This window comes from Diachasmimorpha longicaudata, chromosome 7 (assembly GCF_034640455.1).
Source record: "Diachasmimorpha longicaudata isolate KC_UGA_2023 chromosome 7, iyDiaLong2, whole genome shotgun sequence".
Classification (NCBI taxonomy): domain Eukaryota; kingdom Metazoa; phylum Arthropoda; class Insecta; order Hymenoptera; family Braconidae; genus Diachasmimorpha; species Diachasmimorpha longicaudata.
Window position 1 is genome coordinate 9,725,073 of NC_087231.1, and position 17,951 is coordinate 9,743,023.

Below are 17,951 nucleotides of genomic sequence, written 5' to 3' on the forward strand. Positions count from 1 at the left end.
CAAACCGCGAGAGATTAATCATCACAAATATTTTAAATAAAGGTTGATGGTGATGTCCTAACTTTTAGGTGAATTTCGATTTTTTTTTATGTGATAAAACAAAATCTCAACACCCCTAATAGACCTAAAATTTGATGAATACACCATTGAAATACCCGATACAATGGGGATAATAATTCAATCCACATAGATACTGGAAATCGCCCACTCCAACATGATCATCAATATCATGGAATATTCCATGAAATCAAAACAATCCTCGTTGTAGATAATAAATGCATGATCCTGGCTGAAATACATCAGCGGATACAAAAGAATGTAAAGGGTACGTAAAATCTGGTCACACTGGCCGTGTTGTTGGTAAAGCAGACAAGCAAAATCAATATCAATGAATGCCCCCGATATTCGTATATCGGAAGTAACGAACATTCTCTTCCATTTCTGTCGCTGAAATTATGTACCGAGGAGAAAGAATCTTGTTTTAAATAGAATGAATACTTCAGATAATTCGTGGTAAGAACATTTCACTTTGGGAGGACGAATATTTTTAGTGAAATCGAAAATCCAATTATTTCCGGAAAGCACAATTAATTAATTGATTTAATTGGAATCTGAGAATCTGTTGGGATTGATATGCAGATAATATTATCTCCGGATTTACTGCAACCTCTCCTTGCCATTATCATTCCACTCTCTTCCTCAATGGAGTCCCTAACATTGAGAAACTACACAACTAAATATTGTAATGTTGTTGTGGATGTAGCCGACTGGATTGAATGTACTGAGAAATGCCACTTCAATCTCAAACGATGTCTTCCATGGGGAATGGCACTTTCAGGGCAAGGATGGGTTATACAAGATTTATTAACCAAGCTGGAATAGGTAATGCAGCTATAGAAAGTGCACTCGCAAAATTTACATCCAAATCTCACATGCAGTGGCGAAATTCAAATGGACAGATTACATTTATTCGTCTACATTTCGTCTGTAGCTCTAACAATTTTGATCATGTGCCGAGAAGAATATCAGAATTGGGAGTAATAAGTTATTTAGTCGGTGAAAAATGTCTTATTCATGAGTATTTTGATTGCTTTTTTTCAACTAAGTGACTGAAACGCTGAATTAAATTATGGACTTATTATGCAAAGCAACGTCAAGCACGTACATCCAGTATTCCCGTATACATTACACGTTATTGATTCGACACGTTTCAATTCATCATGAATATTTCATTGCACCGATTCCAACAAAAATACATTTCCCATTGATGTGTTTTTTATCAGTACCAACGATATGGGAATATCTCTTGAACTGAGAATGGATTGAGGGACTCTGATAAAAAAGTTAATGTTATTGTGAGATTATACTTTATAAATATGTCCAACTTGTTGATTGATCTAATGTTAACCCTTTCCTTGTTTATTATTTCACTGATTCCAAAAGGAATATACTTCCTAGACTTAAATGTAAAAATATGAATATATATTTAATTTTTTTTTAACTTTTTAAATTTTTTTTAATTGCTTTCGGTGAAATCACCAAATCAATAAAAAAATCACTGTACTCCATAATTTATATTCACATTGACTTCAAGTATATTTCTCGTGACTTGAGAAAATCAAAATACTGTATCATCCGTCATAAAATCCCATTCACTCGCAAAAAGAGTGAGCGTAAAATTCCGTACAGTGGAGGGTTGCCTCATGCGTGGGTGATTTACATCCACGTGAGAAGTACATCTGCGATATAACGTCAGTAGAATCTAAGAGAGGAAAAGCCCGTAGCTCCGTATAATTATGGGGGTGGTTTATTTCAGAAACTCCCGAGTGAAAAGCCTCAAGTGCATAAGAGAGGACTTATAACAGGCACTATGCGGAATAACTTTTACTCTCCACAATTCGTGCATTACCAGAGTTGGAAAAGTTTGAACTCACGTGAAGACGTTACGTAGATAGAAGGGAGTTGGATAATAGATAAATCAACGGGGGAGCGCCAGTCTCTCACTTTCTTTTGGGAAATTGAAATATCATTGTGAAGTCAAATAATTGGCTGTAAAATTATTCGTTGAATTATTCCCTGAGAATTTTTCACGCACTCACTAAATCAGGACTTTTATTGAAAACATTTTTTTTTTTGGTTTAAAAATATTTTAATTGATGGAACAATAATTCCAGTCCATGGGCGATATTATAAAAAATGTACTTGCGGTGTAGATGGTAGTTCTCCTCGTCTATTTTTGAAGTGAAAATTTCTACCACTCACTTCCAAAATTTCAATTGTGAGTGATGAAAGTGCCGCAGTAGGAACAACCGGTGCAATCACAGTAATTACTCAACCCACCGAGGCAAGCGATACAGATTGAAGACGCGACACTGCTCTCCCGAGGAATAGAATTGTCTCAAGCCCCCCTCGTTGAAGAGGAGAAGACGGATTTTACGAGGTTGCCAGTAGTAACTACACCGTTTGGTCGATCGTTTTATGCATGAAAGAGCTTTTCCCGAACTAGAACATTTGATCCTCATGAGGCGCTCGGAGTATAGCTAAGAAGAGCCGATTTGTCTGACATAAAGTGCACCTCAGAGTCTGAAGGGATTTCAGACTTTATTCATGTTCTCATTCACCCATATCTTTTATTACTCGAGTTATCAGAAATCGATCGAATTGTGGATCATACGATATCGCTGAGACGTGCGTAATTTCTCCTGAAATTTCGAGAGCTCTTCAAAATGAGTTTTTGCTATTTCGTGGGCGAGGTAAACCCGATCGAGTAGAATTTTCGAATAAACTGTTGACAGATCCTCGATGAAATAATGAGCTTCGGACTCCTCATCAGTCAGGAGAATGCAATTCCATGGTGCCCACTCTTTATGAACATCAAATCGCACCAAACGCAACCGAAATATGTCGTCGACTTCACTCACGATCGATCGACCATGCCAGATGTTGCACACGAGGTGATAAATTCCTGGCTCTTGAATAACGTAAAGGAGCATTGAGAAGCAATTTCTACGATGCTCATCCGCACGAATGCCATTCAAAAGATATGTGTATGGATCATAGTCGACTTTTTCAACGCTATGCTGTCGTAGCCAGTGGCAACCTGGCGATATAAAAGTGACCTCGTAATTTTTAAAATATTCAATGTTGGTAGTTCAATAGGGAAAAGTGTTGGCAAACTCCCATTTTACGGTGAGTTATGCGTTTTATGTTTGCCGGAGGAGTTTGTTAAGGAGGAGGAAGAGAGTAAATGACGTACCAGCACAACAGGATAATTTTTTCATTCTCACGTGAGCAATGAAACGAGTACAGGGTAATAATCTCATGCAACTTCGACAGAGAATTTTCTCAGGACCCTCTGGCTCCGTTAATTGCTGGTCCATCAGTTGTGCATCGTCGACGCAGCAGTTGTGGCAATTGCGTATGAATTGGAGGAAATATACTTGAGGGAGTTGAAAACAAAGTGAAAATCAAAGTTTAAAAGGTTAATAACATAGTCGGTGAAGTGGTAAATTGATAAAAATAAATTTCCTCTCGGGTTCTGTTTTCTTTACAATGTGGCAGAATTTTTTTCTACAAAAGAAAAAGTTGCTGATAAATTTTTCCTCTCCCCAGCATTTTAAGTTATTTATTGAGAGCCCTTTCAACCAACTCATTTCACCACTTCACTATTGAACTTGGAAAGTTTTATCATTTCATATCTACGGGCAATGCGTTTCCTCAAATTCTCAAGAGTGAGCTCCCTGATAGCTCGTGATGACAACGAAATCTCCTGCTCAATGAGCTCCTCGAGAGCCCGGGAGGCTTTGCACTCGTGCGACTCAAGCGCACGTCTCAACAAAATCAAAACTTCAATTCTTTCTTCCAACGTAATATCACTTTTGCATAAATTATCATGAATAATTTTATATTCCCGTGCCTTTAGCGTCCTCAGCGTAATCATCTCTATCGGCTTCCCTTTGTATCCAGTCCATTTAACTGGCTCGCAGTGGAAGTTGAGAAAGTTACCCAACTTCTCTTCCCGATGCCTTTCAAGAATTGACTTTCTTTGCTTCTCCACGGACTTCAGCATCTCAACAGTTTTCACCAGCACTTGAGAGTGCTGAGCTTTCCCAGAGGCTTGGAAATAGTTTCTTTTTATCAAATTCAACTGTGAATTTTTCCAGCCCTCGATAAGGCTGTAGATTTTATCAAAGTCGGAACGATTTTTCGGATGGAGTTGACGGTGAATTTCCACGAGGTGCCTCTTTCTAATCATCAAATCGATCAAAATGTTTTACTCCACTTGATGAGTTTAGATCGTGAGGCTATGTACCTGTGCAGGTCATCCCTCTCCTCCTCGAATTTCCTGCAGTCAGCGACGATCCTTCGATATTCCTCCGTACATTCTTTTATGTTCCTCAACATTTTCCAGGCGCGATAACATCTCTGTATGACCCTGGCTTTTCCATCGTAATCGATTCTCCTCACCATCTCTTCGTGACACTCGTACGGTCTCGCTGTCATGTATTTATCGTTCTCGCAGGATATGTTACAATCCCGCCTGAATAAATAACATTGAAGCGTTTTATGAATCTTTTTAATTGAAAAAACTCCACGGGACACAAAAATTCAAGAAAGAAAAATCCACAAATTCTAGCCGACGTCATGAGTTAGATTTTTTATGGCCCATAAATCACCCATTTTTCATTATCTTTTGAAATAAAAAATTCGTATCTAATATTTTTTCATCGACATTCAGATCCTATTAAAAAAAATTCTCATGTCAAATCCCAATGATAGGATTACCAATGCATTTCATAGGGAATTGTTTGCCCTGTTGATTGAGATGTGATACAATATAATCGTCACCTCCACATCTGCGTAGATACATCTCTGTTTGGCTGGTCACTAGCATCTCTAGTGTCAATACACTGTACACTGCGACTGCGGAGATTCTCGAGATTGCTTTTGCTTGGTGGACCCGTTTGACACGCCGCGTTCAAATAAATCACCCCAGTGATTCTGTGTCTCCAGCCACCCAAGTAAGATTTTGCTCTTCTCCCATCACTCACTTCCACAGTCAAAGACATTTTTCCCTTGTATTTATGGGGATTAATGGGTTTTATTTGGAAGGGTTATTTCACGGGTGGGAGACTGACAGAATGTTATTCCATCCAAGGTAATTTGTCTTGCTTTTGTTTATAATCTGTTATTTATTCAAAGAAAATTGACAACAGTCTTCTTATTTTTCTTCACTTTTTAATAAGCTGTATTATTTATTCACAGTTTCGATTTTTTCCCTCCCTTCGCACAAAAAAGTTGAACAAATATTTTGAATGTTTTTTATAGTTTGATCTGGGCATTGATTTACATTATTTATATGGCTCTATATGCCTATTTCACAGTATAGTGTAATTTAATTTTTTTTCGATTTAAAACTGCATCTTTTGGTTCGCGCTCAACACGATTTGCTAGGTTGTTAAAAAATTATGAAATCGAGGACTTAAATTTTTTTTATGGAGAACAAATATCAATGGACTGAAATTCTAGTAAAACAATTCTCTCTCCCTCTATCACTCTCTCCCTCTCAGTCAATTCATTCACAACTCATAAAAAATAAATTACTAGATTTGTTTTCAATCTAATATACCATAACTACTGAAGTTCAAATGAATTGGGAGTCAGTGATTCATTTGACCTAATTTCATACGAGTTTAATTATTGGAAAATGTTGATGACATGAAAAATCGAAGAGTGGAGGTTCTTTGGAGTCCCTCTTGTGGCCATCGGCGAGGAGTTTCACCACAATGAAATTCGTTTTCGTTATTTTCAGAAGATCGACAATCTGCACATACAAAAAAGAAATACATGAATGGATATATATTTTTTATAAATAAACAGATATTATTAAAATAAACAATATCAATCTTATTGATCTCAATAGTATTTGAAATAGTTACCTCATTAGCTGTTGTGGCATTCTTATCTTGACACAGAGTTTGGGCACAGTCTAACATATTCTTAGCACGATGAAAGTATCTGCACGCCGAGGAATACTGCAGTTCACTCGTGACAGCTTCCTATTCGACCCAAGAAATACAATTACACCATTTGTAAAAATCACCAGTGGCTGGAACTGTTATGAGTGATAGTAACTTACATTTTTTCTGTCGACATGTGAGTCCGTCAGCTCGAGAAATTTCTGATAGTCAGCAGCAGGAGGTATGAGCAACGAAGAGAAAGGCAATAGTCTATGCTCATACCTGACCCTCTCCGAGTCAAACTGCGTCTCTGGAAAGTGAATCTTGCCGTCCATTCTGAACCCAACGAGTGCCTTGAAGTACCCCCCACAGAGATTTTGCAGCACCTGACACATGAGTATCTCCAGACTATATGGCCTCGGTGCCATTTTTTTCTTTTTACTCTTGGCACTCTTCTTGCCACCCCTTCCTTTTTGCATCTCACTGTGAATCTCCTGCTCCATGAGGAAGGAGTCAGCACGAGTCAGGGCAGAGACCAGCCAGCCATAGAGAAATTGGTAGAGATACCAGTAAATGTAATGGTATTCATGAATTGAGTACAATTCCAACTCGAATCCACTCAGCAGATACATGACCATAACCCTCAGTGTATGATAAAAAATCCATGTACCGAAACATGCTAAATGAGAGCGTGATGAGTCGTTCTTCAGTGATAAGGTATTCAAATGTCGGTCAACACGTTCTGCCTCGTCATGAAGTGTTGCAAAATCCTCGAGTAAATGTGCCAGCTTGTCCCTCTGTCTCGCCCTATTGTGCCCGCTCAGTTGCAATAAACTGCCGAATAATGATGTACAGTGGTAGAAAAATAATTCCACACATTCTCTCGCTTGATGATTTTGGAGGAGAGTACTTCTGGAGAACAGAGCTGGTGGTGCTGAAAAATTTCTCGCAGCCTCTCTCAAGTAATCTGTAAACGTATTAACACCAAAAACTCTATTGCAAACTGGTAAATAAACAATCTGTAGCATTGATCTTGACAGAATGCAGGGACTTGTTCTCGAGAATTCTAGGAAGAAATCGAGAGCACTGTGGAAGCCAGTGCAACTAGTTATCTTTGTCACTGTCTTCAACCTGTTTAATAATTCGTCTATATACTCCAATGCTTCCACGCGTGGTTTTATCTTCGTGTAGCGTGGAAATGTGGGGGGAAGCAGTCTCTGATTGACCATTGGATCGAATCCCATTATCGTGGGGTGGTTGGCTGTCTCGTCGAAATTTTTACCCCTGTTCACTGTCTTCAACATCACTTGAATCATGTCCGAGCAGTTGGAGAGAAGACGCTGGCACTCGGTTAGATTCTGTGAGAGGTTCTCCTTCCTTCCCATCAATGAGATTGTCTGGTAGAACATCTTTGTGAATCTTATCCGAGCATATAAGGCGAGACCATCGTTGTACTCTCTCTCAGTTTCTACATTAACAGGTTTAATTCTACTCTTCCTGTGCAGCTCCTCCTCGACCTCCTTGAGCATTGACACTGTCTTCTGCTCGGTGATATCCTGCTGGAGTCTGTAGCCATAAGTAACACTCTGAAAATCCTCTTCCTCGAACACCATTGCTCTACTAATGTCATCCTTGATAACCTCAATAATTTTATAAACAGCATAACAAAAGGTTTTCAGTGGTTTATCAACAATTTGTCCGGGCTGATGTAAGTAGAGATTGGTAAAGACAGTTTGGGCCAGACTGTGACCCTCCAGCCATGACACTATGCAGGCATAAGTGGAGTCAATGATACCAATAACTTCTGATGGGGTTAGATTGTCAAGACGAATAGAGCCCGACTCGACTGCTTGAGCAAACGTGTAGGGTTTATTACTACCACGATTGCACAACATTCCAGCGTCCATTTTTGGATCCATCATCTCAATTGCTGACATTGCCTCGAAGAGGCCAAATAACTCATCGTGCAGGAGTTCTCCAAGCTCAAGGTCTGTGGGGAGAGAGGCACATCAAAATCGTTCACAGTAAGGAAATTAATATTTCGTAAAATGTTGTGAGTTCAACGAGCTCACAAAATTGCTCGATGACTTTGAAAAAATGTCCCACTGCCCTTCAACCGCAAAATTAAAACTATCGGGAGCAATTACACAATGTTCATCAATAATTCGATAAATATTGTATAGCTACATACCTGTTATGGCATCGAAAAATTGGTGGGTGATGTTTACCCAGTTGTAAGTAAGTGGTTCGAATCTGTAGGGAGAAAATAAATGATAACTCAAAGCAACAATTACTGATACCACAATGACAGAACCACAAAAGGTTAATTTTCGATTATGTATTTCATGGTTACTACGATCGACGAATTAGAAAAATAATAAAGATAATATATTTTTTGAGTCGAAATTACAGTAAATGTGAATTATTTAGACTTACTGGGGCTCTCTATCATCACTCATATCAACTGAAATTTGCTCGTCCACCGAGGCCGCCATTGTTTGGACTAGACTGATCAAAAGGGGCTAAAGACACCCCTCAACCTCAATGTACTTACCCAGCAGAGGGCGGCAAGCGAAAAAACTAACTAATGTACATGATTGTACATCGTTCGTACCATACTGTACATATATTGATTTTTTTTGTAGCCCCATGGATAACTAATAATCATCTTTGTAATTTTGCCCATGTGGTTGGGCGATACGCCACCTCACAGCGCCGGCGAGAACTTGTAGAGATGTAAGGGTTACGTCTATGGCACCCAGGGGTCACTACTTACTATTAATTGTCAATGATTGTTTTTGGAGTTGAGTCAACAATTTGGATTGTTTATTCAAAATTGAATTTCTGGCAAAACAATAAAAAAATATCGTTCTCCTATTTTTTTTCAATGACAAGTGGGAAATACTCCCTATAGTTATCGCTCCAAAACAACGTCATTTGCAGGCAACTGACTAATTAATTATAATCCTTTTTGTCATTAATTTACAGTTTTCTTTAATGAAATATGCTCCAACACAGACAACGGGATTCTGACAGGATTCCAATAAAAACATTAGGTTCATTCATATTTGTGATATATAATACTCATATATTATAATATACTTTACAAGGTCTAACACACTCATCGCAACATTTGCTAAAAAAATCGTGTTAAGAAGTACCATCGTAATAGCTCGATAACATTTTGATTTTGCAGGTGAACCTGTTTCTGACATTTCTCGTATCATCACACCGAAAATCCTGATCCAAATATTCTAAAATCTTTAGACGAAGTCTCATGGATGGAATCTGAAATTGTTATTTAACTGTAAAACATGATGCATAGTTTGCTTTTTTCTCTCCTTTTTCAAATTGAATGCAATTACGGAATGTACGTGGCTTTACAATTATTATTTGAACTAAGAGAGATCGAATGAGTCAAGCTTCATTTTGCCATTTCTTTTATTGATTAAATCTTTCTATTTAACGCTTACTACTTGCGATTACATGATCACGCTCAATACTCGTGAAACATCTAGTGAAACTGCACACAGCCGATTGATTTTAGTAATTCACATTTTTCTCCACTATTTCGTAGTTAATTACAAGTCATTGGACAATGCTTATTGTTAATCGAGAAAAATTTTGGCGTTAGTCAACTGAAAAGGCTTCAATAAAATATCCGTTTGAGGACGATTTTTTTTCGTAATTTTTTAAATTTTTATTCGAATGTTTATCTTCATGAAAAGTGTCGGAAAACTTCGTAGAAGCTTCAAATTTTGGGGATACGGATTTCCCAATTACTCACCTAGGTAGGCTTATTCTATCGTATATTAATACTCATGCAGTTTCCATGTGAGATTCATCTTTTGCACTTCTTACTCTGTACACTGAGAGAAAAACAAACGTGTTTTTCGACTTGTCATATGTTGTTATCATTGGTATAAATTAATTTTCAGACTTTACTATTAAATAAGGAAATGAAAAATGTCTGTCCTTTTTCCCTCTCACAAAAGAAACTCAAAGTTCTTCAATACAACTGCAATTCGATTTTTTTTGTTTAAACAAATCTAGCAGCGGAGAATATTTGTTCTTCTCTCAGTGCAGCCTTCAAATTTGAAACCTAGAAATTCGTGCCCAGACTACATTAGCTCAAACAACTACAATTTTTTTTTGATAATCATAGCACATTGATTGCCAGAGAGTTTTTGAGTAATTGTAATGGAAGATGTATCGAGTACGTAAAATTATGTCATATGAAAGTTCAGCCTCGGCTAAGAAATGAGTGGAATTTTAAAAGGAAGAGAACATGATTCAATGGTAATTTCTGATCGTTTTTTTCCACTGAAATAAAATATAAAAAATCTAAAGAGAACTACACGTACATTGATGTTTTCAAATGACTGTCACATGATTAGTCTATTCGCCATGAGAAAAGTTATAGCCTTGAATGGTTTGCAAAAGCAAAAATGTACGAATAATAAAAAAATAATATCAAAGGTAATAACGGTGATAATAAATTAATTACTAAATAATACCGATGCTTTCGATCAAATGGTGTATGGAGTTACGCTCGGATGAAGCACGATGTATGTTTTTAAATTAGAGGTATTCGAGAGAATAATCGTTTTCTCTTTCGCTGGTCATATTTTAAAATATGATTAACGTTTTTAGAGTTTTAAAAGTTCCAGTTAGAAATAGAGAACTTACATAATTTTTTATACTCTATCGCCATTTAGGAATTGAGTAAAGAATTTTTCATTTAGAAACGTTTGAATTATGATTCATCAATTCATAATTAATGGTCAAGACTTGAAGTTACAAAATTATTGAAAAATCTGAGAATTATAATTGAGAATCGGTACTCAATTATAAATTTGTTCATTACTCAATCGATTTAATATTCAATTCTCGGAATGAATTTCAAAATTCAAGCCTCTACTCAATTTCTATCGGAAATCTATAAAAATTCCATTGAAGTTTCAACCTGCAATCAAATATTTGATTTTTCTCTATAAAATTTGCTACTCCAAGTAATAACAAAATCCCTATATTTTAATTCATGTTAGAAATAAAATTTAGATACTGAATCCAACTTTAAATTCTCTTAAAAAATCCCAATAGACTGCGTTAATATGACCGACCTAAAATTGAATTGTCACGGAATTCCAATAGAATTTTTCACAGAAAGCGCTAACTCCTCTATCAAATTTTTCCGTACGCGTTAAAATTCAAAACCCCTTCAACTATAGTTTTTTCGTGCGAAATTACGAGGACACAAGCTTTGCGCGAGTTCTCCACCAAAACTCACGCTTCCAATCCAAAAGATAAAAAATAATATGAAGTGAACCTCCAAGAACACATCCCCCACGATTCAAACCGTCGTTCCGTACGTGCTAAACATGACCCTCGTGGTGTCGGTATCAAGAGTCACATCTTCTGGAGAAGCAAGATCGACCTTGATAGATCCAGAATTCTTTCTCCGTCTGGCCATGCCACCTGTCCAATTCGACAAAGTCCAGTGATAAGTTTCCCCCTGCTTATCATCATTATCCCCCACCTCTTCCTCCTCGTCTTTTTCTCTAGGTGCATCCAGAGAAACCGATGACTGTGATGCAACCGAGTCAAAGCTGGAGTCCCCACCTCCCCGAACCCGTCCGACAATTTCAATAACCATTTCCCCAGGTGATTCCTCAATGGCTCTTAAAATATTCTGACAGATCTCCGAGTCGAGAGGAATCGGATCCTCAGAATCTCTATTATGAATATTAATGGCAATATGAGCCGGATGAGGAATAGGCAGAGGTATGAGTAGTTTCTCCGCACTATAAGGTCTCATCTCCCTCTTCCAGGGCTGCCACCGTGTATCGCCTCCGGAACTGCCAGTCATAGTTTTCCGACTAGACCTAGCCTGATGTAGAAGACTCGACTCACACATTTTCTCCGACTTTTTGCTGCTGGTTTGTTGCTTGGCACGTGGGTTGAACGCAGACAGTTCTAAATAAGGACTATGCACTTGAATATTTCCCCTAGGAGCATAGATAGCCCCAAGCAGATCCGGCCCATTGATGCCCCCAAGTTCAGTACTATTAACCATATTGCTATACCTAGAGAGATCAATTCCAGAGTGTGGCTCGAGCTTAAATTTGGTATCAGTATCATCGAGGGGCTGTAAAAAATCTAAACTGAAGATATCAGCATACATGAGCCCCGCCAGACCCGCCCAGTCCCCAACATTGAGTCCCTTGTTCTCCCAAAAGTCATCCTCATTCCCATTGAGCCTTGAAAAAACGTGGACTGGGTATAGTCTCTCGAGCATGAGCGCCGCTTGTTGAATAACTATCTTGAGATCGAATGTCGTGAGCTTAATTTTACTTCTGACAGCTACACCAAGACCCGTTTGCAGGTCCTTCCTGCGACGATCAAGTTTTTCATGAAGAACTCCAATCAAATCCCTGGCCTCTTTCTCCAGAGATTTGTACGGATCCTTCGTCTTAGCAAGATTCGTCGCGAAGGGGCTGAAACAGGCCTCGACAAATTGCGTGAAATCTCTTTGGGGTTGAGTTATCAGACGTTCAGTCTCGTGTTGAAAAGCGAACAATTCGTCTAGCTCGAGTTTTGCTTCGAAGGCTGCCAGTGCCTGTTCTGGTTTAATCTGATAATAATAGTCAGAAGCTAGACCAGGACCAGCCACTCTTTTCACCACGAAACTGTCGCTCGCTGGTATTCTCCCTCGGCTCTTTATCAGTAAATGGAACATGGCTGTATCCCAAACGACTCTAACCCAGTACCTCACCACTGCAACAGTCATTATGAAGAACGAGATAACAGGACATATGCAAAGAGCCACGACGAGGGCAGCCAGAGGCTGTAGAAAGCCCTGAATTCCTATATTCCACACCAACGCCTCTAGCACGACGAAGTAACGATTTCTGCTTGGCTCAGGACTGTCGAGGTCTATGACGAGGGCCATGAAGGCGTGTAGAGCTAGTGTCACCAGGGGCATCCATACAAACGCTGACAGAGCGATGATGAGAGACCCAAGACTAGCCACAATGCAAATAATGGGAAATACAAAAAGAATTCCGAGAGTTCCCAGCAGTCCCTTTCCCCCGTAATTCCACATTCTGTTGATGTGCCTCGTCATCCCCTTTCCTATGAAGCCAGTATCAGGTTCTGTCTCGAAGTGCGTTCGACTTTTGCTGATGTGTCGCCAGAGGGCTATCAACCGAGAGCAGAGGGTCGGCGTCTGGGAGGATTTCCGTGGAAAGAGAGTCCCATTCAACTGACTCAACTCCAAGTCTGGTGTGAATGGCTTGATGAGAAGAAGTGATCGCAAAGAGACTCTACTACACCACGGCACCGCAACCCCGAACAAAAACATGGCATTCCACGTCCAACACCAGGTCCTCGCGATGTAGTTTATCCATCTCCACATAGGCCAGCGAGTTGTGGTTGTATGGACGAGCTCCCTCTCCACCAGAAACACTGGCTGGCTTGGATCTGCCCTTGGGGTTGTTATCGACGTTGGGGTGTTACTCAGTATCGTTGGTATTACCTCAGAGGTCCCCTGAAAATTCCTCCGCACAATCCAATTCCTGGGCAGCCATATCTGCGCGGGCCATTGGAAGTTCCTCGTTGGGGTTTCAACTTTTCGAAGTTCCTTCAAGAGAACCGGTTCCCTCTCTCGCATGAATGTCAAGTCACGATTAAGGAAGTAGACAGTTTGTTGGAGATTCTGAAGGCTGCAGAGGGACAGGGCTTCCTCATGTGCACTCCACTGGCACTCCTCGATGAAATGGCTCTCAGCTTCTCTCATTCTGTCTCGCATCCACGGTCCTATTCGAGAGAGCACAGGGTGCTCATTCTCCATGCTCTTACACAATGATTCTTTAGCGTGCGCTAATTTACGCTTGACACTCTCGACCGCTCGATGCATGAGAATGACAGATTGTGCTTGCTGCACCAATAACTGACCGATACCATCCCCCAGGGCTTGAATATCCGGGTGGATGAGAATATTGGAGTAGACTCTCTGGAGGTACTCTCGCATTACTGCCTCATTCACTTGCTCCTCAATTTCCTCGTCAGTTTTTTTCTGTCCACGTAATTCAGAGATTAGTCGTTCCCGGAAGTGGAGGAACCATCCCCGGGTTTCTCGTTCGAGTATTGTTACGAGAATTGGCATGGCTTTTCTCATGATGTCTCTGTTGAATAGGCGCAGGTCAACGGCTGCACCGCTAGGTGTACCGAAGACAAAGGGCACAGAGACAGGAAGCAGTTGGGAGGATTCTCTTTCCACTTCGAATTTTTCCATCGCCGCCCGACGCAACTGCTTCCTTACAAAACCACAGAGTAATTCCAGGGAGTCCTCGTACTCAGATCGACATATCAATTCGGCAACGAGATAACGACAGCGCTCCTCTCTGATTTTTCCCTCTAGATTTTGCGCTTGGAGAGAGGGGACTCCTATGACCATATCAAGTAGTCGCAAGAATCCTGTTAATAATGCCTTCAATGATTGGGAAATACTGAAACAGTGAGATATGAGTCGTGCTCGGGCTGTCACCACGAGGAATCTTGTTGCTAAGGCGAGATCATTCAGGAGGGTTTCCATTCTGCGATCTCGCCCTCGTTGGAGCAGTCCACTTAGCCTCCATCGATGGGTCTGGCCTGTGAAGTTTATCGAGTCAACTTCGAATTCTCTGGAAATGGAGAGTATTTCAATTGTTTAATGCCAAAGTTTTTTGAGAGAAAAAGTATTTGGAAATGGGTTGACGTGCGGAGGGAACCCGGTGGAATTGTGGTCAACTTTTAGTGGAATGAAATTGGAAATTGCATTGTTTTGAACAGAAATTTCTAGTTGAAAAAAATTTGTGGGGGGACAACAACTGCAGGCTTTCAACTTTTTAAATTGGAATATACTGGGTGCCGATTCCAGGGCGTAAACTGTTCACGATTTAGTTCAATCTATTGTCAGTTGAAACACTTGGGAAATGTGGGGATTTTGTTTGATAAAAATAAATTATAATGTCAATTTGGAATCAAGATCACTTCCGTTCCACTTCACTCCATTCTCTCTTTATATTTGATTAAACCGATGGAGAAACTAGAAGTTTCAATAAAAGCGTAATATCGTTTTTTCTCAATTTGTCTCGTACTAAGTTTTACTATTTATTGATGAGGAATAAACGGTAAATGACGACTTACAACTGAAGCTCTAAAATAAAATAATATATTCGTCTAGCAAACTTCAAAGGACGGGTAATTGAAATAAAATGTCAAGGAATGCTACAAAAATACTCTATACACGTGACGAGTCCTCTCCCCATTTGACATATTCAAACAAGAATGGAAATTGTAAAACCCGTCTCAACACTGATAATTTAATAACTAATGACAACAACAATTTTTCTGAACATATCGATGTATCAACATACCCGCATCTTTGAATGCTCTCCAATTGAGTGACATTCAGTTTCTTCGGCTTTCCGTACTTATCCTTGTGCAAGCTTCACAACAATTATTCAACAAAGAACAATAAGATGAAATTCAAGAAAACATCAAGAGCCCTATGATTTTTGGATTATTTATCATTTTGAGTTCACTCATTAATCCATTGGAGATTTTGAAAATCTATTATAAAAACTGTTGTTTTTATTTGTAGACGAGAAAAAAAATCTACTACATGTAGAAGTTCGTAACTCAACACTACTGGGCTATTTGACTATCAAATTTGCAAATTTATTAATTGCGTCTACGTAGGAAAGAAGTTATGAAATTCTTAGAAGAGAAACTAAAAACAAACTTACCCTCGTTCTCTGATGCTCTCCAGTTGTTTATTGGTAAGTCTTCTAGGTTCACCTTTGATATCAACAGCAACAGCATCGAGCTCGTCAAAGCTCGGTGCTACGAAAAGGTCTCTGAGGTGGTATTTTTTACGGACCAAGGTCTCATCGCCGTCCGAACAAGCCGACAGCGGTGGAGGTAGAACGATTGGAAATGTCTTCCAGTGGTACAGAAATTGTTGAGCGACTTCTTTGATGTTGTGGACAAGCGACTCAACTTCCGCTGGTGCGCCTCGAAGATGGCTTGCATCGAATTGCACAGGCTCCTTCTATCGATTAAGAAACTTGCAAATTAACATTCTACGAAAATTGAAAAGGGCATTTAGAAAATTGTCTAGAAAAACCCAGGACAATAAGTTGACAATGGCATTTCCATTTCAATGTATTAATCTGCGGAATCGTTATTGAAATCGTCACTGTCGTGAAGTGAAATCCAATAGTGAGTGATCCTTGGTCGAGACCATCAAATATATTTAATTTCATAGTAATTTATATGGATAAAATGACAAAACAAACCTCCGCTTGGAGACCATCGTTGATGACTTGATGGTACCCTTGATGATTTGGGCCGGAATTGGCAGGATTGCCAGATGTAGAATTCAAATTGTGGGGCATCTCGCGCATATATAGACTGCGCGGAGGCTGAGGTCAGCTGCCCCGCACTCCGACAATTTCCTCATAAACCATACCGCTTGTTGCCACCATTGATCATCCCACTGGTGTCAACAATTTTAATGAAACAAAATACTCCGTCAGACCAGTATACTCGCAGGAATCAAACTTAACGTTGAACTGCTTATGATAGCAATTGTCTCATTGAATTACTCAACTTAAAATTTTAACATATATATCACAGTTACCCTTGAATTTAATATCAGACAGGAATCCCTAAAAACGATAATTAAGCAACAACAAAACGGAAAAAAAAACCGCATAGTTTCAACGAGCATTTTTCCTAAGTAACTTCATATGGTTCTATTCTCTTGAAATTCCTCTGATAAATATTCATTTTCTCTAAAATTGGTGAAATTAAATTAACAATTTAATAATGCCTCCTGAGAAGAGAGGTCCAAGTATTTTCGACCGCGTGCAAGAAATTACACTTAACAAGTGGTTGCATGAAAGTTGTTACATCCTTGATTAGGTCTTTGTTGGTGAAAAGAAAAGAAGGGTAGAGTGAGTAATGTATCTCTAAGTGATACCCCGATAGCTGTAACAAAGCAGAAATACGTTAACACTCAATTACGAAAACAAGTTTTGGATGAATGGACTGATATGAAGTTCTCACTTCCTCCTCCCAGTTGATTGTTACGAATAATAACAAAATAATTATACGGCGGGACTGAGGCAGTTGAGACTGACAAAACTTGAAGTTTGAGAGTTACTAGTGATTTACACATCAGTGACTGTCAGTTTCAACTTAGTTGAATTAGGAATTCAGATGAGAATTTAACGAGTCATGCGAATCTAATTGGATATCACGATTGTTCTCGTGAAACAGAATAAGTTGACGTTTAATTACGAAAACAAGTGTCGATGAATAAAAGCCAGAAAGTTCTGATGCCAATGCTTCTTCGATTTAATTTAATTGTATACATGACGACCATGTCCTGAGGGATATCGAGAGTTTAGAGGGTTAAGGTTGACGAAGGGCTCTAAACTATCGAGATGATGTGGGTAAAACTGGAAGTTTCAAAACTTGAGACTGATTATCAGAAACTATCAGGCGAAATTTTGAATATCAAGTAACAACACCAGAAATCATGTCAAATATCCCTCAATAGTCTTGCCAGCGAGTACTATCTCGAAAATACAGCGCGGAATCACCACCAACCCGCCAAATTGTTCACTAGGTCACTGGCAAATGCTCAACATATAGCTGACAACCGAGATAATTGTTTGAAAATTTACGATATCAATTTGAAACGTTGAATTGATTGTTTTAAGGTGAAACATGGAGAATTTAACACTTACCAAAGTTCGATTGATTTATTGAATGAATTCACGTTCGCATTAGTAACACTATGGGTACACAAGCTGACAGTTCGGAGAAAACTCTATAGTCTCTAGACCACGCCAAAACAGCTTCAGCAAGCTCGAAGGGCTTTCGAGAACGACTAATTTTTATCGCAACATCAATCACGACAAGCTAGATATCTCGTCG

General features: G+C 39.2%; 3 protein-coding genes across 4 annotated transcripts; all 3 read right to left on the reverse strand.

Annotated features, from left to right (window-relative positions):
- Window positions 1-2,476: 2,476 nt before the first annotated feature.
- On the reverse strand, window positions 2,477-5,084 carry LOC135164837 (IQ and ubiquitin-like domain-containing protein). Its single transcript, XM_064125542.1, has 5 exons — window positions 4,849-5,084; window positions 4,313-4,540; window positions 3,703-4,247; window positions 3,257-3,439; window positions 2,477-3,100 (listed from the first exon to the last, which is right to left on the reverse strand). Exons 1-5 carry the CDS (start codon window positions 5,067-5,069, stop codon window positions 2,646-2,648), a joined length of 1,632 nt encoding a protein of 543 aa, XP_063981612.1. The 5' UTR covers window positions 5,070-5,084; the 3' UTR covers window positions 2,477-2,645.
- A 134-nt stretch (window positions 5,085-5,218) lies between these two features.
- Window positions 5,219-8,522, reverse strand: LOC135164836 (N-alpha-acetyltransferase 35, NatC auxiliary subunit). The gene is made up of 5 exons (XM_064125540.1): window positions 8,397-8,522; window positions 8,152-8,213; window positions 6,140-7,950; window positions 5,940-6,059; window positions 5,219-5,824 (listed from the first exon to the last, which is right to left on the reverse strand). Exons 1-5 carry the CDS (start codon window positions 8,453-8,455, stop codon window positions 5,684-5,686), a joined length of 2,193 nt encoding a protein of 730 aa, XP_063981610.1. The 5' UTR covers window positions 8,456-8,522; the 3' UTR covers window positions 5,219-5,683.
- An 861-nt stretch (window positions 8,523-9,383) lies between these two features.
- Window positions 9,384-17,936, reverse strand: LOC135164835 (uncharacterized). 2 transcript variants are annotated; one of them, XM_064125538.1, is made up of 5 exons: window positions 17,762-17,936; window positions 16,304-16,503; window positions 15,752-16,056; window positions 15,380-15,451; window positions 9,384-14,644 (listed from the first exon to the last, which is right to left on the reverse strand). In XM_064125538.1, the coding sequence occupies exons 2-5, from the start codon at window positions 16,409-16,411 to the stop codon at window positions 11,314-11,316; spliced, it is 3,816 nt and encodes a 1,271-aa protein (XP_063981608.1). In that variant the 5' UTR covers window positions 16,412-16,503; window positions 17,762-17,936; the 3' UTR covers window positions 9,384-11,313. The 2 variants fall into 2 exon arrangements, with proteins under 2 accessions (XP_063981608.1, XP_063981609.1); XM_064125539.1 differs by lacking the exon at window positions 15,380-15,451 and having other exon boundaries at window positions 17,762-17,935.
- Window positions 17,937-17,951: the final 15 nt, after the last annotated feature.

What these genes read in the sequence shown, in the direction of transcription:
- LOC135164837 (XM_064125542.1), bottom strand. Translation starts at nt 5,069, where the DNA reads ATGTCTTTGACTGTGGAAGTGAGTGATGGGAGAAGAGCAAAATCTTAC. An exon ending in GAGAGGGATGACCTGCACAG is followed by an intron (nt 4,248 to 4,312) that starts GTACATAGCCTC and finishes TTTGATGATTAG; the next exon opens with AAAGAGGCACCTCGTGGAAA. An exon ending in TTTGAGGAAACGCATTGCCC is followed by an intron (nt 3,440 to 3,702) that starts GTAGATATGAAA and finishes AACTCCCTCAAG; the next exon opens with TATATTTCCTCCAATTCATA.
- LOC135164836 (XM_064125540.1), bottom strand. Translation starts at nt 8,455, where the DNA reads ATGGCGGCCTCGGTGGACGAGCAAATTTCAGTTGATATGAGTGATGAT. An exon ending in CACATGTCGACAGAAAAAAT is followed by an intron (nt 6,060 to 6,139) that starts GTAAGTTACTAT and finishes TGGGTCGAATAG; the next exon opens with GAAGCTGTCACGAGTGAACT. An exon ending in ATGCCACAACAGCTAATGAG is followed by an intron (nt 5,825 to 5,939) that starts GTAACTATTTCA and finishes TTGTATGTGCAG; the next exon opens with ATTGTCGATCTTCTGAAAAT.
- LOC135164835 (XM_064125538.1), bottom strand. Translation starts at nt 16,411, where the DNA reads ATGCGCGAGATGCCCCACAATTTGAATTCTACATCTGGCAATCCTGCC. An exon ending in ACGATGGTCTCCAAGCGGAG is followed by an intron (nt 16,057 to 16,303) that starts GTTTGTTTTGTC and finishes CTTAATCGATAG; the next exon opens with AAGGAGCCTGTGCAATTCGA. An exon ending in GAGAGCATCAGAGAACGAGG is followed by an intron (nt 15,452 to 15,751) that starts GTAAGTTTGTTT and finishes ATTGTTGTGAAG; the next exon opens with CTTGCACAAGGATAAGTACG.